General features: G+C 36.0%; 1 protein-coding gene across 2 annotated transcripts in view; it reads left to right on the plus strand.

Annotated features, from left to right (window-relative positions):
• The first annotated feature begins 2,371 nt into the window (after positions 1–2,371).
• Positions 2,372–21,627, plus strand: part of LOC149411244 (uncharacterized) — a 64,020-nt gene continuing 44,764 nt past the window's right edge. The window contains exons 1-2 of one of the 2 annotated variants that reach the window (XM_089647489.1): positions 2,372–2,471; positions 3,818–4,185. In XM_089647489.1, the coding sequence (XP_089503615.1) occupies positions 3,831–4,185 (355 nt within the window). In that variant the 5' untranslated portion in view covers positions 2,372–2,471; positions 3,818–3,830. The remainder of the gene's footprint in view (positions 2,472–3,817; positions 4,186–21,627) is intronic. The other variant, XM_089647490.1, reaches the window with a different exon arrangement.

The following is a 21,627-nucleotide window of genomic DNA, read 5'->3' on the forward strand; positions in this document are numbered from 1 at the left end:
AAGAGGTTAAAATTTTGTATATTGTCGGTAAACATGTAATGGGTCTGTACTGAGAAGGATTATTAATATTTTCGCTTTTGGGTAACATATAAGTAATACCCTTAGTTAGAAAATTAGGAAAATTTGGGGTTGACTGACAAATTTTAATATTTATATAATATTTGTATTAATAATGAGTAAACTATTCTCACATGTTAAACACTTTGTATATGCTGACGACACGGCACTGGTCATATCGGATGAACAATTATATACTGCGATTAAATATATGCAAGAAGACTTTATATCTCTGATTAAATGGTGTCATGACGTAGGATTAATTATAAATACAAAAAAAACCAAACTGATGCACATAAGATCTCCACATGCAAAAGTTTCCATCATGCCTGAAATAATTTCTCATAACTTTACCTGCATCCATCAAAATATTGTGCAGCCCTGCTCATGCGAAACGATTGAGCTAGTAAACGAATATGTTTATTTGGGCGTGACTGTTGATTGCTACTTTAATGGGACATACAAATACACAAAATTTATAAACGGCTGCAGGCGATAGTGGGTAGAATATACAAATTGAAGTGTTTCGTTCCTGTGAATACCTTAAGAATTATTTACATGTCACTCGCGGAATCAACTTTAAGATATGGAATAACCACTTGGCGACATTCTTGCAAAACAAATTTAAATTACGCACAATCAATACAAAATTCTATCGTTAAATTACTAGTTAAAAAAAAAAAAATTTCGCAGAGACGAAACATTTCACCTTTGTATCAAAATTTAACAGTTTTGCCGGTGCAGGCCTTATTGTGGTATAAAATATTGATTCAGCACATATCTGACTCTGAGTATAAGAGGAAAGTTGAACATGGGCACAATACTAGGTTCACAAAGAATGAAGGCATGCTTGTACCTAAACATAATAATAAATACGGACAGCGAACCCTTGAGTATAATGTGCCTAAAATATATAATATGCTACCTGGTAATATTAAGAAATGCGAATTTCCAAATAGAGTCAGATATTTGCTGAAAACATGGCTACTAGGTAGAAATAATTTGTATTAGGCGATTTAATGTGTAAGTTTATTGTTATTGTATAAATTAAGGTCTAAGTTGTAATCTGTAAAAGTCGTAATAAAAATCCTGTTTGACAAACTACTTAACTGTAGTTTAACAGGATATATATGAAATAAATAAAAAAATAAAAAATATCAACCATTTGTATTATTGTATTTTTAGTTTAGGTACCAATTGCAACCAGAGTTGCGTTGAATACAGTCGCACAGATGCATTGCTTGGATATAGCATGCTTTCAAACTTGTTATTTGACTTTAGATAAGAAAATTCCAGTGAAAATGAAAGTTTATTTTTTAATGATATAATATAGATAAGTACCTAAGTATAAAACCAAATATCCTGAAAAACTTTTTGAATAACCTGCGAAAACTGTTCGAAAATTCAAATTAAATGTTCGCATTCAGTAACTTGCTGTCCCTTTTTCGCTTAAAACAATGAGCAGAAATCTGTAAATACATAATCTGCACCAATATACAAAATCTTAAGTATGAGTTGTCGCTTTTGCTCAAATTAGAAGAAGAGACTTTTTCGGTGAAATTTTTTATTTTGTCAAAATTTAATTTTTTCTTCATTTTCTGAAATCTTTAGAAGGCTTAGCCAGCCGAGGAATTGAACACACTACGCTTGGCCGCAACCACAACTCACTGAACTCACATAAGTGGTTTATTTATGCCACTCACCATAAATAAACCACTCCCACTCACCCTGAGTGGGACCCAAACGGGGTGTCAACCAGTGATACCATACCGCGAAAATGAAAATCGGTAGATTAGATACGAAAACCGGTAGAATTTCAGAATGGATTTCTGTAGGGTATTAATGCTCACTCAGTAATTAATTCCCCACAATATTTTAAAATTCAGGGGGGGTGGGTGACTAGGGAATTTCGAAATAAATAATTCCCAACATTGTGATTTTCGGAACAAATTGCCCATAATTCAGAATCTTTTCGCTGCATTTGGTAGATTTTCATAAATTTCGGTGGATTTCAAATTTTTGGTAGTTTTTTCAAGAATTTCGCTAGATTTTCGGAAAATTTCGGTTGATTTGTGCCGAAATCGGTAGATCTACCAAAATGTTGGTAGGTATGGTATCGCTGATGTCAACTCAGCCACCGACCGGTCAGTTAGGTTAGTTAGTTAAAATAAAATACAATAACATAACACGTCTGCCCTGAAAACTAGAGTTTTATCCGTTACTAGTAATTTTTAAAATTCTTTTTCTAGGAATTTCAATTTTTTGACATGGCAACATTGATCGACCCTCTGAATTTTAGTTTGATTCTTTTTGTGCCGTTGGTTGGTCGTTCGATGGTCGGTCGCATCTGGTGCTTCTATCGTGAAATCGATATGCGATTCAAACAATATTAATCTGTGAAAATTAACCGTAAGGTTTGATAAATCAGTGAATTGTTTATCATTTAAATATGTGACCAGGTTTTGAATGTGTGATTCTATGTGGTTATTATTTATAGCACCTGCGCATAGCATGAGAATTTTTTCTTCTCAATCAATGCATGACGTTTGAACTGCCAATTTTTGTAAATTATTTTTTTATGCAATGTAAACAAACATTCTACAATAATGTAGTTCCGTTCTAGTGGATTATGGATACTCTCATAATTATTGCCTATATGTTCTTCAGTCCGCTGATTGAATAATTCTTATCAATTACTTTCAATTTATTCATGTAATTGCCACCCAAAATCACGGGATATTATGTATATTTATTTATTTATATAGTATATTTATTACAGGTAGGTACTTTATCTTAAAATCGTAACATTAGTTACAATTTTGAAAATTACACTTGAATTCAAAACAAATTCAAGTGTATTAACTAGAGTTAGAATCGCAAACAGACCCACAGCCGAAATTAGTTATTGACTAGCGCGCAGACCCGTTAAAATCACGGGATATTATAATTTATTGTAGGAATTGTGAAGCTGAAAGTTTACGTAAAAACCCATCAGAACGAGGACAATAAATGGCTGCAAAAAGGCACTTTATCGCTCGTCTGAATTCTTGTTCCAATTTGAAAAAAAAAACATTTAAAAATATTTTACTATAGGTAGGTATTTTATCGGTTACCTGAATTCTTCACGTATTAGGCTGTGGAATTTAATATATGTTAAAAGAAAACAGTTCATAACTTTGTTATTGTCCCATTTTAACGCAGAACTGAATTCTGTTAAAATAGTTTCCGAATTCTTGACAAATCATTTCCAATTTTTTTAAATGACAATTAAAATAATTTTCTGCTAAAATATTATATTATCGATAGGCAGTGTACTTTATCGCTTATCTGATTTTTTCACGTAATCAGTTATAATATACAATTTGATAATAATCAAGTAATACATCTATTTTTAATTTTCGACCTAATTGCCGGTTCTTGGGCCGGCTAGTATCCAATTTCAAAGATGTTTTTGTTTGACTGAGGATTGAACCTTTCTCCCCAGGGACGGGAGTGAACCCCGCTAACATCTTAACACAATCCTAATTGGATAGTACCGACATTTATGATTGTATATTATTACTGCAGTATTTTTTTTCATATCATGTCATCCAATTTCTAAAAAATGCGTGTGTGTGATTGATGCATTGTCATCGATAAAGAGTATCTGGCGAGTATCAGATCGATCGGCTGTCGGTAAGTGGGTTAATTTCCACTTCCAAGATCAAAAACAAAATCGAAATTAAATTAGATGTATTTGCACCTTTATCATTCAATATAGAAAATTTAGCAAAATGAAAGAACGCTACAAACTCCGAACCGGCGGCCTCCGGAACTTGAACAACAAACTCAAAATATTCGGAGTGTTTCTCATGACAATAGTGATGTTTTGCTACGTGCAACTCCGGAACAAGACCCAGTCACCGGATCTATCATTTTTCAAGGAAAACGTCAAGTTTTTGGATGCTCTGAACGCCACGGAGTGCATACTTCCAAAGTATGATATATACGATGAAGAAATCAGACCTTACATCGACAAACCCCCAACTCCAATAGTTTGTGGTTATGTCCAACCATATTTGACCTTCTTGGATTGGGATGGGACTTTGTACCTCAATCAGACTGAAGCTGACAAATCCAAATATGCAGGTGAGTTTCATATTTCTTTTCATCACTCACGTCATAAGACAAAGGCCCTAATCGGGTTCTCGATTATGCACCGGTGCCAAAGGGATCAATGAAGCTAGTTCCTCGGAGTATCTTTCCCTGTAATACCGGTAGAACAAGGATAGCATCTGTATATAAGATCTCAGATTTTAATTCTCCTGAAAGGGTAGTTCTTATACTAGTGTTCTTAAAGTTCGTCCTTATAAGTAAATATACCAAATTATTTGTTTTTCTATTGTTAATTCTAATGTATATTTATATGATATTTTATTCAAAAACTTTTAGCAGACATAGTTTGTTGAATAGTGTAGTGTGGGTTCGCAGATGCATGCCACATGTTTTCTGCCGGGATGGAGAGATGACCGATATAACGTTACGTTTTAATTTTTTTGTGCGAACTTTCGAAATGGGTCACAAGGGTCATGATTAGATATACTTTGGACGAATTGTATGCTTTCCGAGCCTTACCAGTACTAAACAATAATAATAGTGAGTAGTACACTATTGTTATTGTTATTAACCATAGTCATAATGTAGTACACTATTGTTATTGTTATTAACCATAGTTATAATAACAATAACAATAGTGTACTACGTGTAGAGCCGGGAGGAATGTTTTAACTAGTCAAAATCCTGCCGTTAGCACAAACCAAGAATGTTCGTCCGCCTAAGTTTCTAATGCGCGATCCATTGCAAACAAACACGATGATATTGTGGATCTGATACTTGGATGCGCGATCCATTGCAAACAAACACGATGGTATTGTGGATCTGATACTTGGATGCGCGATCCATTGCAAACAAACACGATGGTATTGTGGATCTGATACTTGGATGCGCGATCCATTGCAAACAAACACGATGGTATTGTGGATCTGATACTTGGATGCGCGATCCATTGCAAACAAACACGATGGTATTGTGGATCTGATACTTGGATGCGCGATCCATTGCAAACAAACACGATGATATTGTGGATCTGATACTTGGATCGGAGACTTAAATGCAGACTCCCAGTCAATCAAAACCCTGCGGTCAAGCGGGTTCTCGGTATATATGAAGCTGCAAGATCCAGTAAAAGTGATACAAACAATAGTGCAAAATGGTGTTCGCTTAGACAGTATCAGGAATACGTCAGGTGTTGAGTTCGTCGACTGCAAATTCATTTCTCTTCATAATCTCCATCTACCGTCCCGGGTCGTTCACCGACTGCTAATTTTTTAAATAATATTTGGCTAATTTATATAGCGCCGTTTTCGTGAGAAATCACCTCAAGGGCGCTAGATGAATTCATGTCTCTCCTAGAATGCACCTCCAACTAGAATTGCGATTAATTATAAGCAAAAATTATTTGTTCAAAAACCTTCTCTTATAAACATTAGTTTATCATTAAAACATAATAACATTTGACAAGTCAAAAATATTTCACCAATAAATGAAGATATAATATGTCTCGACGCCATCTAGTGAGAAATTTAGCACTAACAAAGCCTTTCCTACAAAAATAAAGTTGGTTGTTTACAGGTGGAAAAAATATAATAAGCAGTAATTGTTGATTGAAGTACTAGTACATATTGAATCATTTGGCGGGTTGGAAATAAGCCGACATAGCTCAGTGGTTACTGAGCACCTGACCGGACTTTTGAAGGCACGGGTTCCATTCCCGTTGGCGGCATTTATTTTTACTCGGGAGATATTTTCAATTTGTATTAGTATTTCAGGCGACTAATTAAGGCTTATAATTATTTGTTATCCTTTATGCTATTCATAAAAACCTTGTCTTATAAACATTAGTTTATCATTAAAAAATAATACAATTGCGATGTTATTCTTTCAATAGGAGATATAAATGTTTCTGCTATCGTGGTACGAGAACACGCCGTCAGATGGAATGCAGGAAAACACTTCTTCTTGTTGACATACAAATTTATTAATTCACAATATAATTGCAGAGGATCTTATTTTCCTCTGCTAAAACTTAAACTGAAAGAAATAAAGGTCTAGTTTCCTCTATTCTTCAGTTTTCCCTAGGTTTACATAAACCTAGTAATTATCTCACGACTGACTGCGTAGGTACGTCTGTACCTACCCGTCATAGCAACACTGCAATACTGTCCTTTTTCTGGGAGGTATCTGTATTTAAACTAAATTCTGAAGGACATTTTACCAAAATAAAGATGTTCCACCCGCTCGTTGGCAAACAACATTCTTAACATAAAATAAAATGCATTTAACTATTCTTAATGATACAAACGTGACTTAAACAATAGAAATATTTTAAAGGAATTATTTTGAGGGAGATGAAACTTTATTTGGGGTTTTTATTACTATGGGACAGGGGTGGGAAAGGTATTGGCAAATATTTTTAGGCATAATGGTTTAACTAGGGTCATCATAAAATAGATAGCGCACAGCTCTATTTGAAAACTGCCGCCGCTTGCAGTAAAATGTCACCAATTCTTAAATCATAAATGATACAAACAAGGCAATATGTTTATAAAAATACCAGGCCAAAGAATTGTTTTATTGTAGGGTCGAATCTGCAAATGTGGGAAGCTACATTAACTTTGAAAATACGAACTATGGGAACGGGCCTCCTGAAGGCTAAATTTTATTGAGCAATATGTAATTGTCGCATTCTGGAAGATACATACCTCCTCCCGTGAAGATTCTTCACAAAATAGGCAAAGAATGCGACTGTTATCTTTGTTAGGTACCTACTGCTTGTCTACGAAAATTATCAGTTAAATTTATTAAAATATCTGAAATACAAATATTTATGCTGCTTTTAAAACTAGAAATTCCGTGGAATATGTAAATCTTATGACTAAAAATTGTGTAGTAGGTAATGTCTTAAACTAGAAATTCCGTAAAAAATGTATATCTTATGACTAAAAATTGTGTAGTAGGTAATGTCTTAAAACTAGAAATCCCGTAAAAAATATTTATCTTAGGACTAAATGGTTGTAGTAGGTAATTTCGCATTCACCTCCCCCCGTGAATTCATTTCACCTAGCGGATAAAAAGAATGCGATGGTTGTATCTTCAATACTGCTACTTTAGTAGCCGGTCTGCGAAACGTACCGTGATTTGTTTGAATATCTACAACGCGGACTTGTCCATCGGCTCCGGGGTATACTTTTACTACCATACCCTTTGGCCAGGTATTCCGGGGCAACGTGTTGTCACATAGGATAACTACATCGCCTACCTTTATAGGTGGTATCACGTCATGCCATTTAGAACGTTTTACCAGTGTAGGTAAATATTCTTTTACCCATCGTGACCAAAATTGGTCGGCAAAAAATTGTGCAATACGCCATTGCTTTTTTAGGCATAAATCGCCGTGATCAAAGTTATATTGTCATATTTATAACCTAACAGGAAATGATTTGGTGTTAGACTTTCAAAATCCTTGCTATCGAGAGAAACGTGTGTGAGTGGTCTACTATTAACTATATTTTCTGCTTCTAACAGCAATGTGTGCAAAGTATCCGGGCGTGGTGCTTGCTCGCGTAATATGGCGTAAAACGTAGTTTTAATTGGTTTTATTAGACTTTCCCAGGAGCCTCCGTGGTGAGGAGATCCTGGCGGATTAAATTTCCAATTTATTTTCCTTACCGACATTTCGTTATTTAATTTGTCCTGGTTTAGAGATGATAATGATTCTGATAATACCTTATCAGCACCTCTAAGGTTTGTTCCATTATCACTCCAACTTGTTAGCGGGTAACCGCGCCTAGCAATAAAACGTCTGATTGCTAGTATGGCGGAATCCGTAGTCAGGGAATCCGCGATTTCAATATGCACGGCTCTTGTTGATAAACATGTAAACAAAACACCGTACCGTTTTTCATTTCTGCGCCCTATTGTTACTTTCATGGGACCAAAGTAATCCATGCCTGTGTGTGTAAAAGGACGTATGTGATGTTGTATCCTTTCCATAGGTAAACATCCCATTAGAGGTGCCTGTGGTTGGGCTCTCTTATTTTTGCAAGTTTGACATATATATTTAATTTTTCTAATAGACTGACGCGCATTAAGTATCCAATACTTTTGTCTTATTGCATTTAAGACGTGTTCAACTCCACCGTGGCTAGACATCTCGTGAAACTGTGTAATTAATAATTGAGCTAACTTATCTTTATTGTCGAGAATTATCGGGAAGACTGTACTTAATTGTACGTCTTCAATCGCCGCAATTCTACCCTGTATGCGTATTATTCCATTTACATCTAAATAAGCACTTAATTGTCTTAATCTACTATCTTTTGGCAATCTTTCGTTTTTGGATAAAATTATAATTTCTCTATGAAACGTTCTTTTCTGAGACTCTTTTATAAGAAAATGTTCTGCTGAAGTTAAGTCATCAGCAGTAAGAGAATTATTTTCTACTTGTTTGCCTCTACATTTGTTGATGAATTTAAAAACGTACGCTGTAGCTCTTAATAATCTTGAATATTTGGAGAATTTATTTAAGTCTATGAAACATTCCGCCGATGTGGTGAGTAAGATAGCCGATGGTTTTAACTCTAATAGTTCTTTGTTTATGCTATCACACTGTTTAGCCAAATTCTCTTGCGGCCATGCTTCTGGAGGTGATTTTAGGAATTCGGGACCAGAAAACCATCGCCCCTCTAATCCTAAATCTGTCATCCTAGTATCTCTGGTAGCCTCATCTGCTATATTATCTTTGCATATTTTCGGGCTCACTACTCCCATCTCGTCTATTTTAAAACTCTCTTTGATAATTTCATGCAATTCGCTATTTTCGTTTTCCTGAACATGAAAATTGAATTCTATACTATTTCCCGTTTTCTTTGAAATATGGCCGAGCGCGACCCAACCAAGCTTTGTATAAGATAATGATACCTTATGTTTATCTCCCTGAACTATTTTTCTGGAAATAATTAATTCCCAGTTGTTTTGCCCAATTAACATTTGGGGTTTTACATTACTTTCAAAGCGAGGAGCATTCTTTAAGAGTTTATTACTCGAAATGTAAGAATTAGATAGCGCCATTTGAGCTGGTATCTTTAAATCCCGAACGGTTCGAGCACTAGCTATGTACGATTCTACTTCGTTTTTACCTTTTATTGTTACATTTATTGACATAGAATCCGCGTTGTTGGAGCTCATTTCATTGACTCCATGCAATGAGAGGTCACTAACTGGTCCAGACAAACCGATTTGTTTGGCTACTTCTTGGTCTAACAATGTGACGGTTGACCCATCGTCTAATAGCGCATGAATATCTCGGCTTCCGAGTGGCCCGTATACCGTAATCGGAATAATTTTTAAAAGTACTTGATTACTTTCCCACGTGTTTGTGACAACTTCATCGGTTTCCACCCGATTGTGATTAACCAATAAATCATGAAATTTTTTGTTTGGTGATTTTAAATTTACTTTACAATTAAAACGGGAATGTCCGTACCCTAAGCACTTATAACAAACATTATTATATTTAGCAATTTCCCATCTTTGCGTTATTGGGACATTTTTAAATTTCTCACATTGCCAAATCTGGTGTTCTCCTTTGCAAACACAGCACGGTGGTTTTCCATTATTAGTGGTGTGATAAAGGAATTTTTTTGACGTATCGTACGAACGTTCGAAATGATTATTTTTGGATGCATAAGGCCTATTAAAATTTTGTTTATTTTGATGTTGATTAGCTTGCCGTGGATGATAATTATTACTATACTGCTTGAAATGGTTATTGGAAGCGAATTTAGTTTCATTACTGATTTTAGAATTAAAACTTATTCCTGAATCACGTGAATTAATTACGATTTCTTCCAGCCAAAGTGATAAATAGCAGAGTATTGGCTGTGTTGTGTTCCGCCTATCTTTGTCTGTAAGCCACAACGTTCGTAGTGTACTAGGTAGTTTACCGATTAATGTCGATAACAAATCTGGATTGTGCAAATGTCCGATATTTTTAAATGATTTTAACATAGAAATTAAATTTTTTACTTTACAAGAAAATCGAATTATGGCGTCTGAACTGGTATTCTCATCTAATTTACTTAAATTTCGGATCTCACCAATAGTCTTTTGTATGATGTGATCCGTGTTGCCAAAAATATTTTCTAACGTATTTATTATTTCCTTGACATTGCAAGGAGATAATAGAAGGGAAGAAACCGCGTCACGCGCCTCTCCTTTTAACGCTTTTTGTAATCTATATAAATTTTCGCTGTCAGATACTTTTAAGAAGTCTGTGGTATGATGGTATATTGATTTGAATGCAATCCATTCAATTGGATTGCCGTTAAATGTGGGAAGATCATTAACTTTGGGCCTGGTATTATATAAAGACATTGCCTTACCAATTGATTCCGCGAGACGGTCTTCAGTTATAGCAGGTGTTGGTCCCTGGAATCGGCCCTGCGACTCTGGCCACTGTTGCCCGTCGCGTTGCTCTGCTAAGTTGAATGGCTGCTCTGATGTAGGCAGCTCCCAGCAGCTACTGCTTGGCTGCTGATGCTGCGTCGACTGCAGCTGAAGAGATTGCCCTACCAAGGGCGGCTGATGCGATGTTCCTCTGGGTGGGAGTAGCTCGTACCGCCCGCCCCGCTGCTGCTGCTCCAACCGCTGTCCCAAGTGCAGCGGAAGAGTCTGCTCTGCCCGAGGCTCCAATTGCGATGGGAGAGTCTGCCCTGCCAAGGGCTGCTGCTCTGAGGATCCTTTTGGTGGGAGTAATGCGTACCGCCCACCCTTGTGCTGCTCCAACCGCTGTCCCAATTGCAGCGGATGAGCCTGCTCTACCCGAGGTTCCATTTGCGACGGGAGAGTCTGCCCTGCCAAGGGCTGTTGCTGTGCAGTTCTTGTGGGCGGTTGTAGTGATAACCGCCCATCATGGAGCAGTTCCTGTTGCTGCTCCATTTGAACTCGAAGAGGCTGTTCATCGTGACCTCCAAGTTCTGATGATGAACTGTGATGTGACTGGTCCACCCAGTCATTGACTCTATCCTCGAGAGTCCGTTGCGAAGTCCTTGATGCAGCTTCTAAAACGAGCGCCGCATGTTGCTCCTCTGCTTCCAAGACTGACATTGCTGCAGTCATTTTTGCTTCGGAAGCCTTTGCTTCGGAAGCCTTTGCTTCCGCGGCCATCTTTGCTTCAGCCATCTCCGTAAGTAGGCGGGCCTTTTGTCTCGTGATGTGCACCTTGGTTGCTGAAGCTTTTATTTGAGCCTCCATCCAGCTGCTGCTGGTTCCCGCCTTGCTGCCGCAGACAGATGACGTCTTTGATTGTTGTCCCGCTTCCATGATGCTGCTGTTCCCGATGCGGCTCGAAGGACCATATGTTTCTGCTATCGTGGTACGAGAACACGCCGTCAGATGGAATGCAGGAAAACACTTCTTCTTGTTGACATACAAATTTATTAATTCACAATATAATTGCAGAGGATCTTATTTTCCTCTGCTAAAACTTAAACTGAAAGAAATAAAGGTCTAGTTTCCTCTATTCTTCAGTTTTCCCTAGGTTTACATAAACCTAGTAATTATCTCACGACTGACTGCGTAGGTACGTCTGTACCTACCCGTCATAGCAACACTGCAATACTGTCCTTTTTCTGGGAGGTATCTGTATTTAAACTAAATTCTGAAGGACATTTTACCAAAATAAAGATGTTCCACCCGCTCGTTGGCAAACAACATTCTTAACATAAAATAAAATGCATTTAACTATTCTTAATGATACAAACGTGACTTAAACAATAGAAATATTTTAAAGGAATTATTTTGAGGGAGATGAAACTTTATTTGGGGTTTTTATTACTATGGGACAGGGGTGGGAAAGGTATTGGCAAATATTTTTAGGCATAATGGTTTAACTAGGGTCATCATAAAATAGATAGCGCACAGCTCTATTTGAAAACTGCCGCCGCTTGCAGTAAAATGTCACCAATTCTTAAATCATAAATGATACAAACAAGGCAATATGTTTATAAAAATACCAGGCCAAAGAATTGTTTTATTGTAGGGTCGAATCTGCAAATGTGGGAAGCTACATTAACTTTGAAAATACGAACTATGGGAACGGGCCTCCTGAAGGCTAAATTTTATTGAGCAATATGTAATTGTCGCATTCTGGAAGATACAATAAATATTCACTTGGGAAAGAAAACGGTGACCGGATAACTCATCAAAATGACAATTCAACACACCTATAAAAACTGCTATAAAGTTATGAAAAGTGATGAAACAAAAACTAGGTTACATATGTTCAATTCAACACACCTATAAAAAGTGCTATAAAGTTATGAAAGGTGATGAAACTTAACTAACTTTATAGCACTTTTTATAGGTGTGTTGAATTGTCATTTTGAGGAGTTATCATGGAACCAAAGAAAACTAATCCCTTGTCCAAAAATTCACTAAAATTCTGTTACGGAAGAAAATGTCACGCGTGTTGTGAAGTCTTGCCCAAACAAACGATGCGCTTAAGTCCCCATACCTACAATGTCTTACGAATATAGTCAAGACCCCATACCTACAATGTCTTACGAATACCCTATTGAAGTTTTTTTCATCAAGTAGTGGAATATTTTAATAAAGGTATTTAATTTGAATAATTAAAATAAAATAACTTTGTTTCAATACCACTTTATTGTATATATTTATAACCAACCGGTTTATGTTTATGGGAAATGGGATGGTTAGAAGTACTATGAATGACTGTATCGGTAAAAGTAGGTTTTCTATAAATATTAAAATTAAATTTATTATTAATAATGGAAAGGGATAGGTCTAGAAAATTTAAACTGTAATTAGTACCTATTTCTACTGTAAACTGAATATTTTTATGGAACGAATTAAGGAGGGACAAGAAGGAATTAAGTTGACGTTCTGTACCTTTCCGTTGAGCACTTGAGATGCTTAAACAACATAGGTTTTTCGGAATTTGCAACACATTTAATAGATAAAGATCACTTATTTGATAAGCCTTCAGGTGTAGAAGTATTACATAGAAACGGGATAGGTCTACGCCTCAACAATTTAGAAGCACTTGAGATAAAAAAATCCCTTAAAGTCAATAAAATCAATTTACTAAATAAACAATTAGATTTAACAAACAGCCCCATTTTAAATATATTTCCATTTCCTGCACCTATGTTTACCCCCTCTCTCCTACCTAAGTCTTCCACCCCCACCAAAGTTGATGTTCTCTCTCCCTCTTCCAGCTTAACTATAAGTACCCATACACCTCTGTAATTAATTTAATATGTTTTTATTAACCCTGATGAAGGTTCGGGTTGAACTGAAACCGGTTGGTTATAAATATATACAATAAAGTGGTATTGAAACAAAGTTATTTTATTTTAATTATTATAATTATGTATACCCACAAAGTGTTTGCTACAAGTGAAAAATTATTTAATTTGATTTGACTCACATATAATACTTTTGTCAACTGAAACAGAAAAAATACTTTGGATTTTTTATGTTTTGTGCCTGCATGCTGCGTAGATCAAGTTGAGTGATATTTTTACTTTATATTTATTTTTCTGCAATTGTTTTAATAGTCGTTTCCTGCACTATTTTCATGTATAATTTCGTAAATATTTTTATATATATATATATGTATGTAAAAGCCTTAATAGGCGTGAAATAAATAAATAAATATAGTCAAGACCCCATACCTACAATGTCTTACGAATATAGTCAAGACCCCATACCTACAATGTCTTACGAATATAGTCAAGACCCCATACCTACAATGTCTTACGAATATAGTCAAGACCCCATACCTACAATGTCTTACGAATATAGTCAAGACCCCATACCTACAATATCTTACGAATATAGCGCCTGTAATTACCGCAATTATCCAAGTCTCTAGTAAATTCACTTGTACCGGAAATACTTGTTATTTTATAAAATCTATTATTACTTACAAGTATAAATTGCCCTACTGGTTCTGGAGAAAAATACCAAAGGATCCCTTGAAAATCAATACTCCCTTCCCTGATTTGAATTAAAAAAAAATTGAATATCCGTGGTCAATACTATTGGTTGTCAACGGAACTGTAATAAGATACGAGCTATTTTATTTTGTAATTTAGGAACCGAATATAAACAATCGCTTAATGAAATTTGTCTATCAGATTTATAGGAAGCGTCAAATACCTCTCGAATTTGAATATAATTACTAAATATTTGCACAACCGCATAATATGAAATGTAAATACTTATTTAGCATCTCAGCCGATTTGGAAATTCTTGACATGAAGCCTTGCTCCAAAAACTCCTTCATGTCTTTAAAATAACTGTCCGCTAATTTTGTATTTAACGACAAACGTTTATTGGATTTCGTAAGTGCCATTCCTTATATGTAGAGATGGCAAAATTTAGCATTGATTTTCAGATTTTTTAGCATTAACAATTGGAAATTTAGCGTTTTATAGCATTTTGAGGCATAATTTAGCGTTTTGTAGCAAAATAGAAAATAATGTATTTCCTGAATGTTTTTAGCGCATATTTTAAGTATTTTTGGTAAAATATATGTTTAACCTTCATTTGCAAGTATTTCCATGTGAAAGATTATAAATAATTAATTTTAATATTAAATTAATAAGGATGGAAACTCTAAGTACGGGTCGAACACAAACACAACAAATGCAGATTGCGATTAACATCAATAGGCGTCATTTATTTCCAACAATTTGTGTAATGTCAAAAGGCAATTTTAGCCTACAGTACAAAAATATTAAATATTTACACATAAAATAGTAACAAAATTATAAAAAAATCGTAATGTAAATATCTATTTTTTGAAATTCTCACATATTATTTTAATACCCGGTATTTTCGGGAAATTCGCGCCTATTTCGCTAAATAGAATAATTTAGCTGAAATACGGCCAAAATCACGTTTTTCGTGAAATAGAAATCACTGGAAACACTTTCAAATGCCTTGAAACGCAAAGAAAACTTATAAATGCCCTATTTTCGAAACATAAATATTTTTTCGCGTTTTTAGTTAAAACGAAATTTTCCATCTATATCTACTTCATTTTTTTTTGGAAAGGTATTTCCACAACGTACCTACCGCATACATCCCGGTCAACTGTTGAATTGATTGAAACATGTGTTCGCATTCATTATTTTGAAATATTTTGTTCGAAATCTCGTCGACTTCCCAGAAACGTTTTACCGCGTAATTTCGCCTTTTTTCTACTGCAGTTAATGCTGACGTTACAATAGTCTGTCGGACCGTGACCCACGCCAGAGCTCGAATAATAATTCAATAACTTCTCCCCCGCTAAATAATATTTTTCTTGTATCAATGTAATCGTTTTAATAAGAGATAACGCTGTATCCTTCACACTACTTATCAGATAATGCAATTTCTCAGTCTCACTTGGATAGAACTAACTAAAAGCCCTATTTTAAAGATGTTTCCTTTCTCCCTGGGTAATTCCCACCCCTCCCCGACCCCACTACCTACTCCGCTGCCCTGATGCTCTCTCCCTCACATTTATATACTTTCTCTTTCTTTATTGTTTACTTAATAATCTTCCTCTGTATTATATTTTAGTTTATATTTGTACTGTCCTGATGAAGGTTGAGTTCAACCGCAACCGGTCGACGTATATAAATTTAATAAAGTGGTTTAAAACAAAGATATTCTTTCATTTGTGTAATAATGTCAAGCCACAAAGTGTTTGCTTCCTTCGATAATTTAGAAGAATATTGTCAGTGTTAAATTTAATTAATAGCATTCACTGTCTAGATAATAATTATACTCGGTCGATGATTTGGCTGCAACAATTGTTTGCGCAGATTATTAATAATAATAGTAATAATTTTTATTCCAGGATGTGTGGAGGTTAGTGCAATCCCACACATCCCATATAGATATACATATTTTTTACAAACATTTTTAAAATAGATAAAGAAAAATAAATTAGTAATTAAGGACAACTATGGTCTTGGGTGAGCTTGGGCCCAGCGCTCACTCAGAAGTGGCGCTTGGTGCTGGTAGGCTACGATCACCAACGTGTTGGCGGAGGCCATTAGCCGCATCCTGGCTCCAGTGACCCGGTGTCTCATCAGGCCGGGGCAAATCCATTTAGTCCCAATTCCGTGAACATTGTCCATGCGCTACTGTATCTTGTGTATCCAAATATGATTCTACAGGCGTCATTATATTGGATTCGGAGTCGTTCCATAAGCAAGTTCGGTAATGACACCATGTCTCACACGCATACAGGCCGGTACAGAATGCGTCGAACAGCGTTTTTTTAACAGTATTGCTGCATTTGCAAAAACTGGGGGCAATCATATTAGAGACACTATGCTTAGACTTCTCCTTTGTCGTTCGATATCGCAATCGTCCGATAAGTCTTGATTAATAATGTGCCCCAAGTATTTTACGTTCGTACATGTATTTATTCTTGCCTCGTTAAGATGTATGGGGAGCATCTTACTTGTATCTGGGTTATTTCCGTGGTGGAACGCAATCCATTACGTCTTCTTCGGGTTGTACATCATATTATGCTGTTTTCCATATTCTTCACAAATATTTAGCAGCAATCTTAATCCCTTGATCGACGGAGCTAGGATGATCATGTCGTCTGCGTAGCTTATTTGGTTTATGCATACATTGTTAATACGACAGCCCGCTCTGATATTCAGGCGACTTGACAACTCGTCCATGATACATTAAACAAAAGTGTACGTGTAATTGTCTCTACAGTGTCCAATTCTTTTCCGTTTCTCTCTCATTCCCTCCCCCCACCTAATTCACGCTTTTTTGTTTCTCTGCGAATCCCGATACTCGTAACATAACATTTGAATAATTGGCCATCAGTGCCCGCTGCGGCGAGACGAGATTTAATCATGTTATGCAGAATGACCGAAAATTTTTCAATTGTGTGTTTAGCTCATATTTTTAACAAAATGGCTGAACCATATCGATGGCTTAAAGTTAACTGTATCTCCGAATTATCAAATAATTAATAGAAATTCATTATGTTGAGAAAACTGAAATTGAAAGTTTGCAAACTTTCGAAAATTAGACTTTGTGAGATAATGTAATACAGTAATAATAAATATTGTGATATAATTTACTTTCGTTTAGCATAAAGATTTATTATACTGTTAAGGAGATGCAATATATTATGTTCTCTTAAGGCTATGCACTACGTCGTCTAATATTTTGAATCGAGCCGCCATCAATAACACTCCTTACGTAGATGGCGATAAGGCTTAAATTCCCGCTTAACACCATCCAGCTGTTTTGATTTATGCAAGAAAAAAACATGGCCAAAAAGTGCCTTTTATTTTATTTTGTGGATGTTCAGGCATAAATATTTAAATGTTTTCCGATCATTTTATAAATAACTTAATTTTCCACATTATACAATAAAACCACAACCGAAAATGGGTTCGTAAGTAGGAATTTTTGAACTTTAAAGCAGTTTTCATAAGCCTTATAAATTATTTACAATATATAATTGAGGATTTACAATATATGTTTATATCTCTCAGACGGTAGGTTTGGCAAATGCAATATTTGAACCCAAAAAATTTAGACTATCTTTAAGTACCTGCATTTCAGTACTTAAGGCGAAGCTTAATGCCACATCACTATTTTGATTAATCTTTATAACGAATTGGTGTACATACTGAATACCTAAAATATGCTTTAGATAAATTGAAGGTTTTCCTATCGTTTCGCTTGAGTAGAATACAAATAAAAAAAAAAAATTACTCAATAAAAAATATAAATGTAAACTACAATTTTTTTTTTTCAATGTATGAACGCATAAAGGAAATAACTTTAAAAAATACAGTATTATAGCTAAGATTATCTGTGACAGTTTCACTTGATTTGCATTTTTATAAATTTTTTTCCAAATAAATAAAAACGAGTTTTGTGCTTGAAATCGAACGTTTCTAGACTCCATTTTTCAAGCGATTTTAATGCCTATTACATAAAATATAACGTATACCAAGAATATACACATTTTTGGCTTGTAGCTTCCTCTTCACTCATTTTCGACGAAAATCGGAGATGAAATATTTTAACTCTCATGGCTGCTTTACACCATCCTTTTTTCATGAAGTTTGTCTATTCCCAGCGATTCGTGATGAAAAACAGGATGTGTTCTATTTTAGTAGTTGGTACCGTGAGTCAGTGGTCAGGCGATGTCTGAGCAAGAAGATCAACTACTGGAGATTGCAAATGGCGGCGGCCTTAAAAACTACGTTCCAGGCAACAATTCTTCCGGTGTTCTGGATTAAAGTCATTGCGGAATACCCTGAGATTGTCAGCTTGCCACCACAGCACTTAAATTCCCTATTGCCATTTCCGACATTCTCTCTGTGTGAATCAGGGTTTTCTGCAATGACAGCAACCAAAACAAAAGAACGGAATAAACTCGACATAAGCAACACACTTCGCGTGTCATTGTCTCCTATCACCCCCAGATGTAACCGTCTCGTCGCGAAGAGACAAGCTCATGTCATGGCGGAATACCCTGAGATTGTCAGCTTGCCACCTCAGCACTTAAATTCCTATTGCCATTTCCGACATTCTCTCTGTGTGATGCAGGGTTTTCTGTAATGACAGCAACCAAAACAAAACAACGGAATAAACTGGACATAAGCAACACACTTGGGGTGTCATTGTCTCCTATCACCCCCAGATGTAACCGTCTCGTCGCGAAGAGACAAGCTCATGTCATGGCGGAATACCCTGAGATTGTCAGCTTGCCACCTCAGCACTTAAATTCCTATTGCCATTTCCGACATTCTCTCTGTGTGATGCAGGGTTTTCTGTAATGACAGCAACCAAAACAAAACAACGGAATAAACTGGACATAAGCAACACACTTGGGGTGTCATTGTCTCCTATTACCCCCAGATGTAACCGTCTCGTCGCGAAGAAACAAGCTCATGTCATGCGGAATACCCTGAGATTGTCAGCTTGCCACCACAGCACTTAAATCCCTATTGCCATTTCCAACATTCTCTCTGTGTGAAGCAGGGTTTTCTGTAATGACAGCAACCAAAACAAAACAACGGAATAAACTGGACATAAGCAACACACTTGGGGTGTCATTGTCTCCAGATGGAAAAACAAGCCCAGGTTCTCATTGAATTTGCATTCTAGTGAGTTAAAATGTTAAATCACTTTATATTCATTTTTTGGTGTAAGTATATGTAATTTGAAGGCATGTTTAAATTAAATTATAAAATCAAAACAATCGAAAATATATTCAATCAGCGGGCCGCGGTATAATTATCAAACGTTAAGCTAATTAAGCTCATTAAGCGTTCATTTCCAAGTGCACATTTATGTTACTTACAACGTATTATGCCTCTATGGCATCCACTCCTTTTCGTAACGAACAATTACTTAGAGATATTACTATTATTTTATTTTCTGCAGATAATACTATATTATACCTCACATTCTGTTCACGCATTCTCTGCATATCCCTGTTATTGACACTCAACTGAAAAAGAGTCACTGCCTTTAAGTGTTTTTCATCAGAACGTATGTGGACTGAGAACTAAAACTGACACATTTCTTCGTAGTGTTACGAGCGGTGATTATGACGTTATCGGCATAACAGAGACTTGGCTTACAGATACTATTTCAGATGGTGAGCTTTTTGACTCAAGATACAACGTATTCCGACGCGACAGAAGTATCGAAGGTGTAGCTATGGGTGGTGGTGTGCTCCTGGCTGTCAAAAAGGAACTCAATGCAATTTGTAATTACTCATGGTGTTCTACGGATGAGGACATATGGGTTACTCTTCGCATCCCACGTGCAACTTGATTCACTAACGTTCATCTCTGTTGTACCTACCTGTCAAAAAGTTTCAACTTCAATGCTCGAATCACCGCCTTCTCGAATGATCTAGGTATTAAGCTTTTGAATCAACCAGACGGCAAGTTTCATGGGAGACTTTAACCCACCCGATATTACCTGGACTCTTCCTGTGGGTGAGGTTAACCTGATTCCTAGCAACTACACTTCTACAATAAGCTCAACATTTATCGACAATATTAATTACTGTAACCTCCACCAATAAAATGGTTCTCAAAATACATTAGGAAGAATTCTTGATCTCGTTCTCTGTAATTTTTCGTTACGCATAGCTCCCGCGAACGATCCGTTGGTTCCTGAGGATGCTCATCATAAATCCATCATTATCACTGCTGAGTTTGTTGAACCCCCGGGGGTTTCCTTTATGACCGGGTTTCCTTTATGACCGGTCATAAAGGAAAACTCAATTAAACGGCCCTCATTCCACAAGGCTAATTATGATGACATAAGAGATAGCCTGGTACAAGAAGATTGGAACGCACTTAACCTTACCGATTCCGTCAATCCTGCAGTATCGCATTTTTACAATATTATTAATAATTTGATCGCTGATAAGGTTCCATTGAGTCGTACTGGTAAATATTCCTACCCCCCGTCGTATACATTAATAAAACTTATTCGTGAATAGCAGAAATTTCTCATCATTAATAAAACTTATTCGTGAATAGCAGAAATTTCACAGACTATATACAACCTACAAGAACCCTTCCGATTACATTACTTTTTCAAGGCTACGCACCAGACAGAAAAAAATGGCAAAGAAGTGTCACGAAGACTTTATTAATAATGCTGAAGAGAATATCGCCAAAGATTCCAAGGCATTCTGGTCGTATGTTAAATCAAAAAAACTATCAGCATCTATTCCTAGCGTATTAAATCTTAAGGATGTAACAGCCGAGGGTGGACAGGCAGTCTGTGATTTATTTGCTGATTATTTTCATTCTGTCAATATTTGATTCTACAAATAGATTGAGATATATGCTGAAACAATGGTTACTAAATAGAGATAGTTTATATTAATTTAGGTGTGTTAATTGTATAGTTATAGTAATAATAGTATGTGTGTATGTATGTAATTGATCATTAACATCCTGTGAGCAAACTGCTTTATTGCAGTTTAACGGGATTGTAGCTTGAAAACAAATAATTTTTTTTTTTTTTAAATCGGCTGACCCTCTGGGGATTTCCTGCAATGACTCTGTAGTCAAGCAGGTTTGTGCGATGGGATCAGTTCTTATCGATGCTGACCTCGTGTCTAAATATTTAAAACGGCTCGATTCTAGCAAGGGAAATGGGCCGGATAGTATCCCACCACTGTTCATTACCGAGTGCGCAAATCATTTGTCACTCCCGCTATCAATACTGTTTAATATATCGATCAAGACTGGTACATTTCCAGATATATGGAAAAGAGCCTACATCACACCAATTCATAAATCGAGAACTAAGTGTGAAGCAGATAATTATAGACCCATTTCCGAGCTTTGCATTTTTTCAAAGGTGTTCGAAAACATAGTCTATGACCAGTTATTCCCTGTGGTAAAGAATTCGATCAACGAATTTCAG

The sequence above is a fragment of the Hesperophylax consimilis genome, chromosome 26 (assembly GCF_061612785.1).
Source record: "Hesperophylax consimilis isolate HC1 chromosome 26, BYU_Hcon_1.0, whole genome shotgun sequence".
NCBI classification, from domain to species: Eukaryota; Metazoa; Arthropoda; class Insecta; order Trichoptera; family Limnephilidae; genus Hesperophylax; species Hesperophylax consimilis.